General features: G+C 42.8%; 1 protein-coding gene across 7 annotated transcripts in view; it reads left to right on the forward strand.

Moving 5' to 3' along the window:
- Positions 1–19,004, forward strand: part of epha7 (eph receptor A7) — a 77,895-nt gene that overhangs the window by 38,694 nt on the left and 20,197 nt on the right. For all 7 annotated transcript variants that reach the window (XM_034150491.1, XM_034150495.1, XM_034150492.1 and 4 more), the window contains exon 6: positions 18,798–18,922. In XM_034150491.1, the coding sequence (XP_034006382.1) occupies positions 18,798–18,922 (125 nt within the window). The remainder of the gene's footprint in view (positions 1–18,797; positions 18,923–19,004) is intronic.

Consider the following 19,004-nt stretch of genomic DNA (forward strand, 5'->3'; position numbering starts at 1 on the left):
TTAAATATTATTGCAGCCGAGGATCCAAAAGGATGTTTCGGAGCAGAAGGACTACACATCTGGGCGAGAGGGAGTTAGTGAGGGTGTGAGGGATGCTGTGACAAGCTAACATGGCCGCCGCCAGAGTCCCTTTGTTTCGGATGATCTCCCTCACCCTCCCTCCTCTCCGCTCTCTGCATCCTTACAGCTGGGACAGAGTTAGTGAAGAGTCTGGGTCTGACTGAAGCACCGCAAGGCCTGCTGGGAGAAAATTATTCCAATTTGACCTTGAGAGTTCAGGGATTTTTTACACAATGCAAGAGTACAACACATTTTAGCTCAAAGCAGACCAGGTACCTCAAAAGAAACAGCCTATATGCAGGTGATTGTAAGATAATATATATATTTAGGAAATAGTAGGCTATGTTTAAATGTTAATAAATATACCCTTTGGCCCTTTTCATTGTTCACTGGGATGAGTATCGTTGTGGATTATTTGGTGTACACATTTATCTTTAACCCTCCTTGGTATACTTTTACTTACTCAATGACTTCCTAGATTTCCCAGAGTGCTTCATTACTATTTTCTTCAGTACTATTATATTACATTCTGTTCTATTAAGGCCAAACATGATTAGTTCAACACAAATGTGAGTTTTGCTTTATATCCGTGTTTTTTAATTAGTTCATTATTTCTCACACTCCAGTGCTCGGTGTGTGTTATTTTACCGATTTGCTGCCGTTACACTTGGAGATAATCTGCCAGTGTTTACTGCATGTCGCAAAGTGTTGAGACTGAGAGGGGCTATTCTGCTGTGAGAACTGAGAGGTATTCTCCGAAGAAAGATTACATCGAAATGAAAGTTGGAAGAGCTTGCATCCTTAGAGACAGAGCTAATTAAATTTGTAAATTCCTTTCCAAATCATCTCCCTATCACACTAGTGACTGGCCGTTGAATGCTGCCAGAAAGTATGTCACAATGTGTTAGGGTGCCTCGGCAGCAGACGGTCAGATGAGATGGAATGAAAGTCCTGCAGGAGACCCCTGTGTTTTGGCGGATTGTAAAAACACTTCTCTCGTGCTCAGAAAGAAAGACAATCACGTATTAATGATGAGACGTTATTGGATTTTGTCTAGCATGCACAATTCAATTACATCTGGCATGCAAGACTCAGTGACTTAATGCTTTGACTGGATGTATTTCAGCTGTATGGGTTTGTTAATCTGACACATTACAGATAACATCCTCGGCTTTCTAGCTGAAATTAAATCTGTTGATAACACAAGATGAATTCAGTCTGGAAGTCCAAAGTGTGCAGCATTTGGAGATTTAGTGCACATTGTAAAGTCAATGCCCCCCCCCCCCACACACACACACAGAAATGTGTGTGTGTGTGACTCCTCCCCCAGACTACCAACACGCTCCTCCTTATTTTCTCACCTCCAGATAACTGAAGGTAGCTTGCTTTAAATTGTGTGATCATGTCTGGCATTTGCATTAGAATACCTTGCCGCTCTCCAATTAACTGGTGACAAAGTGGATTGGTGATACGCTAAGTAAACATACTGGACGTCTGACACAAAGAGCCAAAAGCCACTGTCTGTCATTGTTCCCCGGGTAATTAGGCTTTGGGAGAGCCTCAAACTCTTGTTGGCCCTCCCACTAAGTCTAAGCCTCGACTCCCTCGCCGCCTATCACACTGAAATCACCAATTACAGTAGTGGCAAATACACAAAAGCTGACAATGATGTGACACCTTGCCGGGCTTTAATAAGGATGTCGGGCTTCATCTCTCAATTTGTGAGCCCTCCGTCACTCGCTTTGGTTCGCGACTTTAAGCTGCTTTGGCCCAATTTCACATGGTGCTGTTATCCTGTTTGTTAGGAGAGAAAGCGTCTGTATGCTCAGCCATTAACTCGAGAACACCATGTGAAACCTTTGACATTTCTGTGTCTTATCCTTTCAAATCTCCCTTTACCAAAACTTTCCCCCCCACAAATTGTAACTTTTATCCAATGACAATAAAAAAGCTGCAGTATTTTCACAGTCTTGTATTACAAAGTAGTCACTTCGTCCAATCACCACCCTTTTTCAGAAGGATGCATATCAGAACTTTGCTGTGCCACACTGCAGGCTTTAATATTAGGGTTCGGCATTATCGGAATTATTCTGAAATTACTTACTATACTTAGGGTAACCTATTTTCTATAACATTATCTATTTCCATTTGCAAAAATATCTGCATCTGGGGGGGGTAGACCCATTTACAAGACCCGTTTATTATTCTTATATTATTATATAGAGTCGTTATCAATTTGTTTTAAAGCTCAATAAATAACAAAGAAGACCTCTGACCGGCACTTTTCTAATTTTGTCCGGAAGATTTAAACTTTAACAGACATGTTGACCGGCGAAAAAACATCTAACTGAAACTCTGCCGCATGGTCCCCTCGTCCCTTGGAAGAGGCGGAGAGGTGGGTGTTTGTCATCTGCTGGTGTACTACCGGAGAGATTTACAGCAGGAGCACACGCCGTCCACCGCGGAGAATAAACAGAAGGGCAACCATGGCAACCATGCTCCGGGTCTTCTTCGCTGCTTTTGGTGTATTTTGTGGTGGCAGCGCCACTTACAGGCCCGGCATATGTACTACAGCGTTTCCAGCGTTTCCAGCGGTCTCGTGTGAACGGACACGTTAATTGAGCCGAATGCGTGTGAACGGAAGACTTTTTTGAAAACGCATACGGTGCGTAAACGCAAACGTTCCCGTGTAAATGGGGGTCTCAACCTGATAAACAGACAAACCAACATACTGTACCAGTGTGTGTGTGTGTGTGTGTGTGTTTGTGTTTGTGCTCCACATTGCTGGTGGTCCTCTAGTAGAGAATCTGCATCACAAACAGCCCACCCCCCCGACCCCCTGCTGCTGCTTTCTGAGGCTGAATCCACACAGCTCTATGAGATATGAATGGTCCCACCAACTCTTCTGGAGCTGATAATGGAGGATTAAGGCGATTCAGACAGATCCACAAAGGACAGGCTGGGCCTGCTTTTTTAATTGTCCCTGTGACTGATGGCAGTTGTGTTAGGCCGGGCGTTTTTAGCAGACAACATAATGTGTTCAGCGCATTGACTACTCATTATTTCCATGTGGAGGCTGATCACATATCTAACCAGAGCATGGTGGATGCAGCCGGTTTCTTATGAGAAATATTTTTATTTTTATTTTGTATTCCTTCTCTGTAAAGAAACTTTAACAGCCTCCATTTGAACAGCTTTTTCCCTCTTTAAGAAAATAGAAATATGATTTGCCAGCTAAAGAAAACACAGTTAAATACAGATTATTGCTCTTTGTCTGCACACTTTAATCAGTCTGCTGACTTCGAGGAGGAACAGGACTTTCTGCAGACTTCTTTCTTACCCAGTGAAGAGAGCGGTCCGTCGGCTCAGCTCCTACTTTTATGTGACTGTTCCCCGCTCCTGCCGTTTAGAGCAGCTCTCTATAAGCTCACCACAAAGCCATGAAACAGCCAGAATGAGAAAACATTATACAGCTAATAGAGCTGTTACAAAAACTACCTCCCTGGATTGCTTAATGCCACGAGGTGCAACCTTGAGCGCGCTCGGTGTATTATGCTGCTCGGCTCATAGTAGTGTTTTGAGGACCTTTTTCAAAATCACCGTTCTCCTCTGCCCAGCTTCACTGATGATCTCTGACATCTCATTAGAGTGTCTGTTATTCGTATTACCCGCACCAGGCAGAATGATCACGGTGGATATTGTGAAGTATATTTCTGTAACCAGCCAAAGAAGAAAAGAGTCATTATCAAGTCCAATATATAGTTGGCTGCCAAACAGAGACATTTTACTGGATGGAGAAAGTGGAAGCTATGAGATTGTTTCCCAAGATACATTTTCAAGGCTAATTATCTTGCAATAATGACATCATTATAATGATAGGGAGCCGGGCTCAGACGGTAGAAGAATAAAGCTTTGTTCGTACGACACTCACACACAGTGCCGTGGATTCACAGGTTTTTCACAGACAGCTTGTCATTTCACACGAAATAACTAATACATTTATTTGAGATGTATTAATTAAAACATATGCTGTTAGGGGGAATGTCATTTTCCGATACTCTGTTGTGTTGTAAAGGTGTGATGTCTAATTCATCACTGAATATATTTAATGTTAACATAATGTAATTCCTTTTTTGGATGTTCACAGTTTTTCCTCAAACCTTCATGAATAAGTGATTCACTACATTTCTGTCAAGGGGGGCCGTGGACATTTATGAAACTTTTATTATATACCATTTTTTTTTATTAATTATTTTGAGAAATAAGAATAATAGGCCATTTATTTTGTCAATTAAATGTTTTTGGAGTCTTTATTTAAGTCATCATTGCGTAATGACAATTCGCTGTTTATATATTTATTTTTGACATCATTATAAATGTAAGCAATCTGAAGAAGTGGCTTTTGGCTTTAAGAGATTCAGATGATCCACTATGGATATTTTGCACAGTCAAGAATGACCTGATGAGATTTAACACATTTTTTAAAAATAATTAATAGTATATTATTACTTACTATATTTTATTAATATATATTATATTATAATAGTAAGAGTAGTCGTTTAGGTGCAATACTTAAACAGGGTAGAGTTTATCCTTATTTACCCCCTCCCAATCAGCGCAATGAAAGTAAAACCATATGGTCTTTAAACAGCTGGATTCCAGCGATCCCCCTGTCTCTCCATCTTTGGTCAAAGATCTTGTGATTTTCATTTGTAAAGTCGGGCGTTATTTTGAACCCTCTCCCCCCAGAATGAGAAAGAAAATTTTCATCGACATAACTATGTTCGTATGACAAATAAAGAACCTTGACCTGGACCTTGAAAGAGGATTGTGTCCCTTCTTTCAGTCCGAACGCTCTTATTGATCCAGCAGGTGTTACTGGGCGTCTCTCCACAGAGTGAACCTGACTATGTGCCCAGCGATTACAGACAGTTACCCTGGAAGCCAGTGTTGACTGGGTCGAGGGGGGGGGGGACAAAGGACAGTAGACGGGCCTTTGAAGGGCAGAGGGAGCCAGGGGCCGATCGTGCTGAGTTCAGGCGGGCAACCTGAGAGCCGGCTTTGTCTCCACCAGCCGATCACTCAGCGAGTTTCGGTTGAGAACTGTTCCGAGCTCAGAGGCAGGCTGTTGTCCCGAGTCTGGGAATAATAAGCTCCTGTTACACTCGGATGCTTTTTAGCACTGAAAACTGCTTTGACTTGACACTTGATAATACATCTAAATTATGAATTAGTTTTAAACATATTGTTACACGCAGTGAGTTGTGGCAAACATTTTCTAAAAGTATGAGATATTTTCTTTTTGAAAGGTCTCCTGTTATGCAAAATCCAATTTCTCATGTGTTTTATACGTAAACATGTGTCGCCAGTGTTTAGAGACCCGGAGAGTTTCAGGAAAAAAGATTCTCTCTCTTTTTGTCCTGATCCATTTATATAATAACCTGTCTGAAAATGAGCTGACCAGATTTTGCCCACTCTGTGATGTCACAATGTTTTTTTGGATTGGGCAACCATTAGCCAATCACCAACCAGGGTAACACCCACCCACCTTATCACCTGAATCTCCTCCTAGAGCACCATTGTGTTCTTTTTAACCGATCACTTCTCAGAGGGGCGTGGCCAGCAGCAGCTCATTAGCATTTAAAGCTACAGACACAGAATCAGCACTTTTGGAACAGGGCTGAAACAGAGGGGATTATGGGGTGCTACAAAGATCTGTTTGGCGTTTCAGCCAAACACTTCAGAGACATGTTCTGTATATATCTGAGACCTATAATATATGTTTGTAAAGAGTAAAAGAGTATAATAGGGGACCTTTAAATCAACAATTATCCACAAAGCCTTTAATACTCGTCTCCCTCTTTACTTAGCGGTCATTAATCATAATCAGTTAGCTGCTCCATGAGTGAAACCAGCATGAATAAGAGAAGATGAGGCTCAGGAGGTCAATCAGTGCGGGGATCAACACTTTGTTTGCAGTGACACCCATCAGCCGTCGTCACTGTGAAGGATTCCTCCAGGACAAATATGTTCTGCGTGTGTTTTAGTCGAGTGTGAAGCGACACACCCAGTCGTAAGTGTGCGAGTGCTGCCGTCTGGTTGTCTTCACGTCCTGTCATTTGCTTTTTGTCTGCTCATAAAGAAGACGTCAAGTGAGCTCATAGCAGACAGATGAGTGATAGAAAGGCTCACTGCTGATGACAGACACAAAAAAGCCAATCCCAAAAACTACAGTCAGTCAGTAAGTAGGCTTTTGTGCAATCTTTTCTTTTTTCCCTCACATGCCGTCTGGCTGGAGGCCTGTCTGGAGTGTCTGGCCAGAGGAAGGGGGGGGTTACTCATCACGAGCAGGCTGCCAGCATCCAGCCGTCCCCTTGATTACAGGCTGCTGCTGCTGCTGCTGAGCGTTCCTCTCTTATCCCGCATCACCAGGTGCATGTACTCCTCTGCAGCGCTCCGTTTCCTGCAGATGCACTCGGCTGACTCAAACTGTGGTCAAATTAGTTATTTACTTCCTCGGTATCATCACACTCTCGTTTCTGTTGTCTCCAGCAGAATTAAGAGTTGTGAGCTTTGGAGCATTTATTGTGTGACAAAAGCATTAATACCTCTGAGACAGAGACGTTATAATCACACAGACATCAGGAGTCATTGCTTCATTAGACGCTTTCACACCGGAGTACTTTTCCCAGTATAGTTCCGATATAGTTCCGAAAATGTGCGTTACACCAAAAAGATCCAGAACTAGAACTTAGTTCATGAGAACCTTTCCACCCCCTTCTCAGTCCCTGCTAGAGAGCAGGTACTTTCATGGGAGAAAAAGGTTCCTATTTCTGATTGGCTGGGCGGATTGCAAACCACGCCCCGTAAAACTCCCAAAAAGTGTTGTGAAGCCGCCATTTTATTTGCTCGCATTAGCATTATTAGCATTAGCCCAGCGCACCAACGGAGAGAGACACAAAATAAAACATGGGAGCGGTGGAGATGAGGAGGTGTCGGCGTTCTGGCGATTTACTCGGAAGGCTTCATTAGAAGCTGCTGGGAGTCCCAGCAGCTTCTAATGAAGCCAGTCCCCAACTCCGGGGACTTCCGGCTGGGGACTCCGGGTGGCAGTATACGCCGTGAAGTTGTTTGCGGCCTGCCAGTAAACCCAAAGCAGAAGAAGAAGAAGTGACGTCAGCGGCTTCATTTGCCTAATCCTCCCCCAGGGACTTATTCCGGTGTGAACGCGATCTGTACTTAGTTCATGAGAACTAAAGAGTTCTCATGAACTAAGTACTGCAAAGTACTTGGTGTGAAAGCGCCTATTGAGGTGTTCCATATAAATAATGCATTTTTACTTTTTTTTACCTCTGTTGCTCAACCAATGGATTGATATACAGCTGTCCAGTTATTGCAACTTAAGTATATTTGGTCTAGAGGCCCATTAAACAACTTCTATTCTAATCCTGGTACATGCCCTGCTCGCTGCGATCTGTTTAAAATTAATTTAGCATAATTGACTGTTTTAACACACTATTACCTATTTATTTAAATCTTAAAACATGACTTTTGTGAATTTATATATACGTTCTAGAAAGTCCTTAATCTCGACAGTTGATATTATTCCGTGGTAGTGGACGCCTTGGTTTACAACTTCATGAAAAATAATATTCTATTATAATCTTGTTCTTCATTCTGTAAACATTTTCCCAACATTCAACAAGACATATCTGTCTTTTGAAGACCACGGTTTGTATTTGAACACAGCTTGACTGCACAGTGTGAGTCCGTACTGAGGGTCAGTGGGGGTGAGGAGGTAAACAGGTTTTGGTATTTGTTGTTGTCTCCAACCGGTTCATTTTCCCTTCTGAGATGAAAGTGATCACCTCAGAATGACAAGTGTTTGCACTCTTTCAGATTGTCCCACTTTCTGTGCGGTCGATTGTTTTGTTTCGTCTTGCAAAATGAAATATGAAAACACCATCCCAGTGCTGAAATAACCAAAGGTGGAATGTGTGTCTGTCACCTCATCTGGCAGAGAGCGCCACTTGTTGACAGACTCAAGGTGCTCACACAGCGTCAGGGGAGAGCAGTGTGCACAGCTGTCCAGTCAGAGTGAGCGGGGTCAGACTCAGTGCCTCGGACTCTCTCTGGCTCTGATCTGATCTAACTGCATGGTGTCTTGGAGAGCTGCAGGCCTGGCCTAGATCTGGTGCCAATCAGCGATGTGTTGGACTGGACTGCTCTGTGCAAAATTCCAGACGCGGCTGGAGGGGCCGTGGATATGATTTCCCAGGGATGGAGCCTGTCCAAAGCGGTGATTAAAGAGCATATGGACACTGATTAATATGATCATCATCCTGATGACAGAGCTATTTCTATAATAAATGGATGTTTACGATGGTAGCCCTTAGCAATCATATCTCTACATTCTGCAAACTGGCGGCAGTGGGTTTCATTTGAAATGTAGATATTTCTTATGCCCTATGCCAAATGTGAGAGTTATTCACAGATAATAAGGGTTATGAAAGCGCTGATAGGAGCAGCTGGCTCTGTGTGAAGCCACAGATAAGTGTGACTGTAGGGGTTGAAACCTCAGAATAATAGCGTTGCCTCAGGATCCTGACCCGGTGTGCACCATCAGTGCATTTTGTGAATTATCTCACTTATCAATCCCTGCAGAGCTCAGACGTCCAATCAGGGGTTTCAGATTTGAGCGCGGGGCCCTCAGGCTGTGCTTTGACATTTAAGGGAAGCGAAGAGGTGGAAGGCCGTTTGGCTGCTTAGCAGCTCCGGTAAATATCCATAGTCACAGCACCGGGCTCTGGTCGTAATCGTCTGTGTGCCTTTTCACTCCACACTCTTTGTTTTATTGAGATAAATGATAAAGCCACTGTGTATGCAAACGCATATCTGTGTTTAGCTTGCGCATGTATTTGAAAAGACATGCCTTGCAGCTGCTCGTAGCAGAAAGGTCAGCGAGGCAGCGGATAAACAAAGCCAAGCGTGTACATTATAACAAGTACCCGTGCTTTCATTCCTCATCTGGCCTGCGCCTGTTTGTTTCCCTCTTTTCTCTCTGACAGTCCATGTGTGAGCCGGAGTTAGATAGCATCATTATAACACAGCTCACCATCAAAAGAGAAATGGACAAGCATGGAGTATTTTTATGACCTCATCTAACGTCTGGTCAATGAGCTCTGCAGGTCTCAGGAAGTACAGCAATTAGGAAGGTCTCAGTTCTCTGAGATGTACTGATAAAGTGGGTTCAGATGGCTAAAAGTCTATGCACAAAATGAAGGTTGATTTACAAACTCGCAGAGCTTTTCTCTATTGTTTCAAGCAACCTCTGTGAAACCAGCCTGCCTCTCACAGTTTTCCATCCCACCCTGCCATCCCACGTCACGTCATATCCTGTACCCACATGCTGGCATGCAGTGTATTATCAGAATAATTATGATTGCTAGAATAAGTCATCAAATGTTTGTTTTTTAGCAGCCTGGGTCATTTATTATAACTTCGGGGGCCCTGTGTTTCTTCTGTGAACAGTTAAGGATTTCAAATCAAGAGGCTCATTTTATGTCTGTAGTAAATAACGCACCATCGAGCTGCAGCGCACATTAATTTATGTGCCGTGTCATCGCCCTTTGAGTCATATTGCTATTGTGTTGCATCGTTACGACTCTCTGAAACATGACCTGGTTTCTGTGAGACCGAAAAGGAAATTACAATTCACACCTGGCATTATTAAAATACGTCTCAGCTGATTGCATGTGATCATATTTGCCGCGCTGCTCATATTTTATGATTAGAGTGTGATCCCTAAATCAGATGAGCTGATATATTGCCCAATTTCAGCTTACAGATATATACAGTTTGTCTGTGTCAATGTAGGCTGATAAGTAACAAGACATAGCTGCAGAAAAATATATTTGAATGTAATTTAGACACAGAGTAGCTACACGGAAAAAACTGAAATGTTGACTTTAATTAAATCGAAAGCAATAATATAACATTTGAATAGGTTCAACTTAATGTTTTTGCTTTCAATTAACCTAATACAGTTATGTGAAATCTGTTGACATAATACATTTAATTGAAGTCAATGTTTCAGTTTTTTCCATGTAGCTACTCTGTGTCTAAAAAGTATATAAAGCTTTATTTTAAAATGTTAAAGGTTCCCCAATTTCATTGAAGTTGTCTACCTTCCTGTATTAAGACATTGGGTGTAATGAAATGCCAACTGGCCTTTAACCTGTTAAACCCCATGCCCCCGCGGGAAACCACAACAATATTCACAAAACTGTGTCTCAGGGCTTCTTAACATTTAACAACCTATGAATGTGTCATACCCACTTAACGGGAAGAAACTCAGCTAACTGACGATATGAACCATTTTTACCGAAACAAAACACAACTCTAACGCCGAGCCTCTGAATTAGCACTAAGCAAAAGAGTGCTCACGCACTTAGCACATAACTCACGGTAGCAATATTTTATACTTCATGCAATCTGCACTAACTCAATATCATATGAAAGCTGAGATTCCACAGATTCCAATGGTATAAGTATCATCACACCAAAACTCAGGGCAGCGAAGCCAGGAAAGACAACACTTCACTTTACTGGGCCAAAACGGCAAATACGTCTTACCTTTGATGTTTTCAAAAGTTGTGTTCAAGGGCATTCAAACGCATATAAACACTGCTGAATATGTTATAGTTTGGATTCCTAAAGCTTTGTGTCTACTATCCCATCATTCAAGGGTGGTTTTCACTATAAGTAATGTTTTCTTTTTGGACAGACACTATCATTTTTTTATTTTTATTATGTTCAATCTGAATTTACTTTAAAATAAAAACATCTATATTGATTCTGACTGTTCTACATCCAACTCACAGGTTTATCATTGCTTTGAGAAAGAAGATTATTAATGTACCCCTTTTAGAAGTGTCATTTTCGAGCCTGAGACCTGAAAAACAGGCTTGGGGTTTAACAGGTTAAATTGTCTTTTTTTCTGTAAAAATCTGAATTGAAAAGGCAAAAACCAACAGCCTTTTTTGTCGGTGTGTTTTTGGTTCACTCACTCCTGTATGTGCGCAGTGTGAACAAGGCCATCATTTCTCCATCACCGGTGTATGATTATGTAAATGTTGGCTACGGTACACTAAAGTCGAGATGACTCTATTCTTGCCCCGCATGAGGGGAAATGAATATGGCGATTGCAGGCCCCATTCTAGCTGCAGAAATCAGGGAGTGTGCTGAGAGGCTGATGATAGGCTGCCAGCCCGCTCCCTAATTTGGACACTGACACAGGAAAGCTGAGTGCTTCTTCAATAAGTGGGGTCCCTGCTGGCTCCACAATTATGTAACAAAGCTGACCAATGATTTCTGCGTCTGTTACACTACTGAATGGCATTTTGGTATTATACCAGAGTGTGTGGCATGGAACACCACTGCGGGTTAAAATGAACTCCCTGTCAGGAGGCATTGGAGGAGCAATCATGCACAGTGCGGCTTGTGTGTGCATGTCAGTGTAGCATGAATGCAATTTCCCCCACTGACCTTCCACTGTGATTCTGATTCCTGGCTTCACGGCAGCATGCAGGGCTACTTAAGCTGTTAGGTGTGGGTGATGCACTCAGCAAATCACACACCAAAAACATTTACTTGCTTGAGTGCAGGAAGAATTCAAGGAGGGATTCTATTAGCCAGAGAAGAAACTTTCATTGACATCTAATGTATTTCATTTATAGCCAAACATCCTCCCCTTCATTTAGCAAACATGTGACTATTACACTTAAGAAAAAGAGCTGTGAGGCAAAGATAACTGGAGTTGATACCTTTCTGTCGATCCAGAGAGTTGATGTGAATATATGATAGTCAGTTTCCTGAACTGGGAAATAATGAGGGGAGATGTGACGTCTCTGTTGAGCTGTCAGCAGTGGAAGCATCAGAAACGTATTAATAATCATCCCATCACCTCTGGAGCTGTCAGCCCTATAGAACATGAAAGACCAGCCTAGGTTTCCTTCAAATGAGGCCTAGCTAATTGCTTTCAAACAGGGCCGCCTTTGACCCCCCTGCATGGTCACTAAAGGTGTCCCTGCCTCCACGACATTGTTATGCAGCGAGCGCTCCGTCCTCTGCCAGCCTCTTTAAAACTCTGTTTTCAAACACACTTGGTTCAAGGGTATTGCATGCACCTCAACGTGTGGGTGGTGAATAGGAATCATCGGGCTATCAAAATGTTCCACAGATGATATGGTTAGCCTTTAATGGGAGGACACTGCAGCTGGCTGTGTCTGGACAGACCCAACATGCTCTCTGTGATGGAGAGCCTGCAAACAATAGATCCATCAGGTGGGGTTATTATCCCACCTGATGGATCTATTGTTTGCAGGCTCAAACAGTACAGTACTGTACTGTAGATACAAACAAGGGGGGATGGGTTCAAAAAGAGATGAGACACTGAGAAGTTCATTTAACCTTTCTATCAGAAGACAGCTGCAGGCTGTGTATGGAAGGAACTCAATGAGAGTTTTCCCACAGACAGCCAGAACAAAAGCAGAAAGCATGCAGGTACATAGAAGATTATCATGTTGTCACCTTTGGCATCTTTATTTAATGTGGTAAAGGGTGCTATCATGATCATTTTCAGGTGTATATCAGTATTTAGTGCCTCTACTGTGACATGCACAAAACGTAGAACACACTCCAGGAGAGGGAGACCCTGATACAGTATAGGGCCCCTTTAAGTTGGATGTGCCTTTGGTCTTCTGAGGCCTCAACATTCTTTGAAACACTTAAAAGCATGATCATTTGACAAAATGAAAAGCGCTGCTGACTGCATCCGTCTTCTTTATGTTTCCATGTCCTCCATGTTTGGGTCTCAGCAGAGGGGACATGTTACCGACCGGCAGCAGCTGGTGAAACGCAATGCCGTGCAAAGCCTCTGCCCACAGCCAGAAACTTGTCACACCAATTTTGACAGTTCCCCTCACATTGATCAGAGCCCGGGACTATTATTGTCCTCCATCCTTTACTGAGTGCCTCTGACTGGCACAGAGCACGCATCTACTGAAGGGAATTCTGGATGAATGGTCTTCAGAGCTCAGCTGAAACACACACACACACACACACACACACACACACACACACACACACACACACACACACACACACACACACACACACACACACACACACACACACACACACACACACACACACACACACACACACACACACACACACACACTGTGCTCACCACCAGGAGGGTTTATCATCAAGAGTTATCTCTTTTTTGTTGTTGTTGCTAAAACTTTAAAAATTAAGAGAAATATTAAAGCATGACTTTAAAGGGAAATCCCCAAATCATAAAAGTCAGTGTGCTAGTCTTCTGTGAGCTTTATCAAGTATTCTCAAGTCTGAGAATATAACCCGTGATGATGTCATCAGGATTATCCTGGCTCAGGCTAAACGTTGGTTTGAAAACACAGCTTTGCCAGGCAGGACAGTCAAACAAAAAACTGTTGCATCATGGTAAATGAAGAATCCCCTCTTTTGGGAGCTTGCTCGATGCTAGGTATTCTCACATGTCCCAGATTATATTTCTAACCCTATCTGCCCTGCACCGACCTGTAGTCTGAGACACTTTTTAATCATGGGAAATGTAGGCTCCCGTCTGTTTGGAGCTCGTCTAATGCCAGGTCTGAATGTCAGCATGTCTCTGCTGCTTCAGTTTTGTTGCTTCATTTTTTTGTATCTGTCTCTTGTGAGTCTGCCAACTTTATGGATGCGTAATATTAAATAATTTGAGTGGCTCTTTCACTTCATGTCTCCTAATCCCTCCAAGGAGAACCATCCGTAATAATCACCATTTTTTAGTGACACTACTCCTTAAACGGCCCCTTATTCCAAAAACACCACCATTGCTTTCTGCTCTGTTATGGGAGTCACAGAATCAAGTAGAAGTAATCTAGATTATGTCATACCTTGTTAATGTCAACCTAGCCATAACAAACTGTCCAGGCTTTTGTTTCACAGGCTGGAGATGAGGTGTTAAAAATGCATCAGAGTAAAAAAGCACACTCAGTGTTAAATGCATCAATCAATGTCAACGTGAAAAGAGCCAGCTGGCAAAGCGGCACTTTAAGTACATTAACAAAGATTTTTTTAAATAAACCATTCAGCCATAAGATGATGACGTGAGTTTATTGAATGTATAACATGTGTTTTATCCTGCACGTGGTGTCAGTTGATGCACGAACCAGTACAGTCAGTTTGTCAAACACAATTCCCCTGTTTGAATTTAAATGGATGCTGTGCTTTACGTTCGTTTATGTTCTCATATTGGGCCCAAAGGATTTTTCTTTTTATTATTATTATCTCAAGGAGACGTTGTAATCTCCTGTTCAAATTAAAAACCTGTTTAAAACCTTTAAAACACCATTAAATGCCAGCGATCGTTGGCACCTGAACGGCGATGGTGCCGTTGGCGTTAAGATACACAATCACTCCTTGGAAACAGCAGTAATTAATAAATGAGCGTTGGTACGGTCCATGAGGCAGGCACGCAGGCAGGGGAAGACGCTGATGAAATGAAGAACCCCGCTCTGCTTTTTGCCTCCGTTGAAATCAGACGGCTGAGTGAAAGAAGAGGATATTAAAAAGCACTGCCTAATGTATTCATAAGGTATTCAAATGCATGGCACGGAGGCTCCTGGATCACTTCGCTTTACAGGGGAAGCTGCTGGAGGTCACTAACACATTTTATAATATTGCAAAATGAATGCACAAATGCCCTCCCAAACAGTCTTTAAGACAAACTATTTTCCGCCGCGCTAAGCCCCCCAGGTATATTAAAGGTCTGAGAGTGGCTCACTGCTTCTGTTCTCCTTGATATCAAGTCAGTCATTAATGGCTGTCACGCAGCCCCCCCTGAGTGATCCCCAGGGGGGACGGAGAATCCACGGGAGCAGGTTTCTTTTTCAGAATTAATGCTCAAATCTGGTTTTTATTCATAGCCCTGAGAAATTGAGAATGCATTCTGAAATCACCTTCCTGGAATGATCACCTTTTAGCTTGTGGAACACCAGGTCTGTTAATGCTGGCTGATCTCATGATCTCTGTGGACACACCCATCTGTCACCTGTGGGGGGGTAAGGGAGTGAAGGGGCGGGGCGGAGCTGAGTCATTGCTACTACATCCGCGGGCCGAGGGGGGGGAAATGTGGCAGATGTGCTGCTGGGACACAGGAGGAGAGGCTGTGGGAAATGAGCTCTGAGAATATACCTGCTGCAGCTTGAACACCATGGATCTCTGACAATTATCTTTCTTTAAAGATTTACTCCATCTGTCAGCAAGAGACATTTTATTAGAACAAAGTTAAAACGTTTAAGGACATGCATGACATTTCTAACTTTATTTGAAGAAGTTAAATGCCAAAGTTGAAGGCAGAAAATATCAGAACTAACTACAACATGGCAACAGGAACATGTCTTCATTTGTTTTCTTACTTTTGGAGAGTGTGGAGTTACTGTGTGTGTGTGTGTGTGTGTGTGTGTGTGTGTGTGTGTGTGTGTGTGTGTGTGTGTGTGCGTGTGTGTGTGTGTGTGTGTGTGTGTGTGTGTGTGTGTGTGTGTGTGTGTGTCTCAGGTAAAGCAGCATGGGGAGTGTGGGATGCTGCCTTTTTTTGAGCATTGAGCCAAGAAACAGAGTCAAAATAATCTCAGATACCAAAGATATTTGAAAGCCACATCTCACCCCGGGGTATGTAGTTAGAGACGCCTTGTTCCCCTGTTCTAGACACTACTGAGTTGCATCAGGGGAATTGCAGAATCCAGTGTCTGAGAAGTTTGCCTCACATTACAGGACTTATCTGCCTCCGCCTGCATCAATTGGGATGCAAAAAAGTTGCTTTCAAATAATCTTTCAATGAATTTAGTCACAAAGTAGGAATTTTAAAAGATAAAAATGTTCAGTCAGTGTTCAGGTCCAAGAGCTCCTTCAGTACGCGTGCTGTGTGCACAAGCAGGGTAGAAAATATATCTGCAGGGATGAAAGAAAATGTCAGATTAAAGCGGTAAACACACACAAGGAGCATCATTTGTAGACCATAAAACATAACCAGATTTAGGACCAGGAGCTGAATTGTCCATATTTAAAGGACGCCGTCTGGATGGGCAGAGAGGGACAAATTGGATGAGGTTGAGCTGCACTAACTGCTTGTTTTGACTCGGGAGAGAAAACTCTATCGTCCCTTTGACCGGCCAACTGCACTGAGAAAGGAAACATTGTTCCTGTGTTTTGGCTGGATAATGAGGGGACATGTCACAACAGAAGGTTTCTGACAAGGTCTAGGGTGTCTGCTGTTGTGCACATTACTGTCAGGAATGCCAATGAGGCCTAATGAGGCTTTAATCCAGCCGGAGTCATTAGTGGCAGGTCATTTTAAAACAGGGGTGGGGAACCTCCGGCCTCCGGGCCGCATACGGACCGCGAGACCATTTGGTACGGCCCTCGAGGTCATTTATAAACACACGCAAAAAAGAAAAGAATTAAAGAAATCTAGACTGCAAAAGAATTAAACAAGCGAGTGCCTGTTTTTCCTGGCCAAGGTCAGGGTCCTTGAACACAACACGAGAACATGTCATCACGTGGTATATGTCTCGTCTGACAGGGGTGTAATTCTGACGGAGAGCACCAGAACACCGCTCCGCCACTTCAGAAATGTCAGTACCCATACGGAGCCGTACACATGCCACAGTTTCTGCGTGGCTGTGTCTTTAGTTGAAAGCCCAGTGGCGATCTATTCATCTGTCATACTGATCATACAGTCAATAACTTTGTTGTTATTAGCATCTGGTTAGCTAGCTATGCTAACGTAATATAAGAAGCTTTTCTACAACCAGTGAGGTAAAGGCACATCTTTATATGATCATTATAGTTATACAAAAATAAGAGAATAAAGTAAACAGGTATAAAATACTATATGACAGTAAAAAAAAGTTGTTATTAATAAACAAGAATAAAGTTTAAAAGGGGAGTGATTTGTAAAATATCCATAAAGAAAAATAAATCTGTTTACAGTTCTGTTTCATATGGGTGTTGAGAGATAGATCCATAGATCTCCTAATGTTGCTCTCAAAGTGCACCAGATTGATGCTTTTATCTTCAACAACAACAAATCTTCCCGGGGGAGCATGCCCCCGGACCCCCCTAGAGGAGGTTAGGTCCCCCCCCAAATCATTTTCACATGGATAGGAAACTAAATACATTTGCTCACATCTTGTGTCCATGTCTTTCTGTTTTGGTGGTCATGCCACAACCGTGCACGTGCATGCATGCGTGAGTCATGGTAAGATATCTGGATTAAGAGGTTGCTTTTTCTTTGCACAGCATGAAAGAAAGGTGAAATGAATGGGCTGTGATTTTAGTTTTTTTAAGCAGAGGTCAATCATTTGTTCGGCCCTCGGAGGATGTTGAACAAATTGAAATGGCCCTTGAGAAGAAACAGAAATCAAAGTACAGCTTTTACTTTGGACTTCACGTTGCTCCCAGGACGCCTTTTCAAACTTGCTGAGACGTATTCATTAATATGTTTTACCCCAAAAGCAGCATGAGTCATCAGGATTCACAGTGTGTTTACAGACAGGGTTTTGGGCTGTTTTAGAGTGCAGATACACATTTTTTTTTTTATAGCACCATCACCTTGGGGGGAGGTTTAGAAACCCAAAAAGCTTTCCCTCTATTTTTCTCACTCTGGTCTTTAAGTAAAGTGCTGCAAAAATGAAAGTGATTACAATGAAGATGGTGGAGGTAATGGAAGTGGTACAGCAGCACAGGACCCAGCTGCAGGGCTGAGCCTCTTATTCCACTCACAGAAAGATGCCAGCTTTAAAGGAATACTTGATCCTGTTTTTAATAAAAAATGACTTATTTCAAGATCTCTCTGGAGCACTGAAAAGGTTCTGCAGCATCATTACTGTTTTAATGACAGAGCTCCATGCTCAGGCATTGCATGGCACCACTGAAGGCTGAAGCTCCGCCCACAGGGCTGTCACCAGCATTCACCTTTAGGCTTTGACAGCTAAAAAATAGAGGATTGTTTGTGGACTGTTTATCAAATCTAAATGTGGCAGCAGTTAATCCAGGCAGCCAGACTCTTAGAATGAGTCATGCAAAGAGCCGGAGATAATCGGTGTGCATAAGACTGATGTCGGGAGGTTACAGGTACGGCTCCCCCCTCTGAGAGCATTTCTCAAAAGCACCGTCATCAGGGAAAGTAAGGGCCTGCTTTCTCGGCTGAAAATGATGGAATGAATTCAAGTGAATTGTCATTCGTCATAAAGATGTTGCATTTTCACCTGGACATGGCATTCTGCTTTACATGTTGATCATGAGGTGTAAACATTTGGAAGCGTCTCCACGAACACACTGAAGAAACTGAAACCTTGAATGTATGAGGTCAACAGATTTCACATAAATGTATTAGTTGTGTTGAAAGTAATAATATTAGGTTTAAACTTAAACTTAATAGTATTGATTAAAACTCAATAATACAGTTATGTCAAATTTATTTGTTGAACTATAACATTTAATTAAACGGAATGTTTCAGTTTTGTCAGTGTATGAATGAGCTGGCAGGGCCGCAGAGAGTCGGGGGAGGAGTTGTTGGATGATTTGTGGTTCGCTTTATGCATGTGCATTCAGAGAGACCCCCCCTTACCGAAATGTTCTGGTCTCCACAGCTCCGTCCCAGGTCAGCGAGGTCATCAAGGAGAAGGTGCAGCAGCGCAGCATCCAGCTGTCCTGGCAGGAGCCCCAGCAGCCCAACGGGGTCATCACAGAGTACGAAATCAAATACTACGAGAAGGTGATTTGAACAGTTCATTTGTGTCTTCGTCTCTTCCTGACACGCTCTCCCCTCCATTCCTTCCCTTCACATTCACTTTTGC

This window comes from Trematomus bernacchii, unplaced genomic scaffold, assembly GCF_902827165.1.
Source record: "Trematomus bernacchii unplaced genomic scaffold, fTreBer1.1, whole genome shotgun sequence".
In the NCBI taxonomy this organism is placed as follows: Eukaryota; Metazoa; Chordata; class Actinopteri; order Perciformes; family Nototheniidae; genus Trematomus; species Trematomus bernacchii.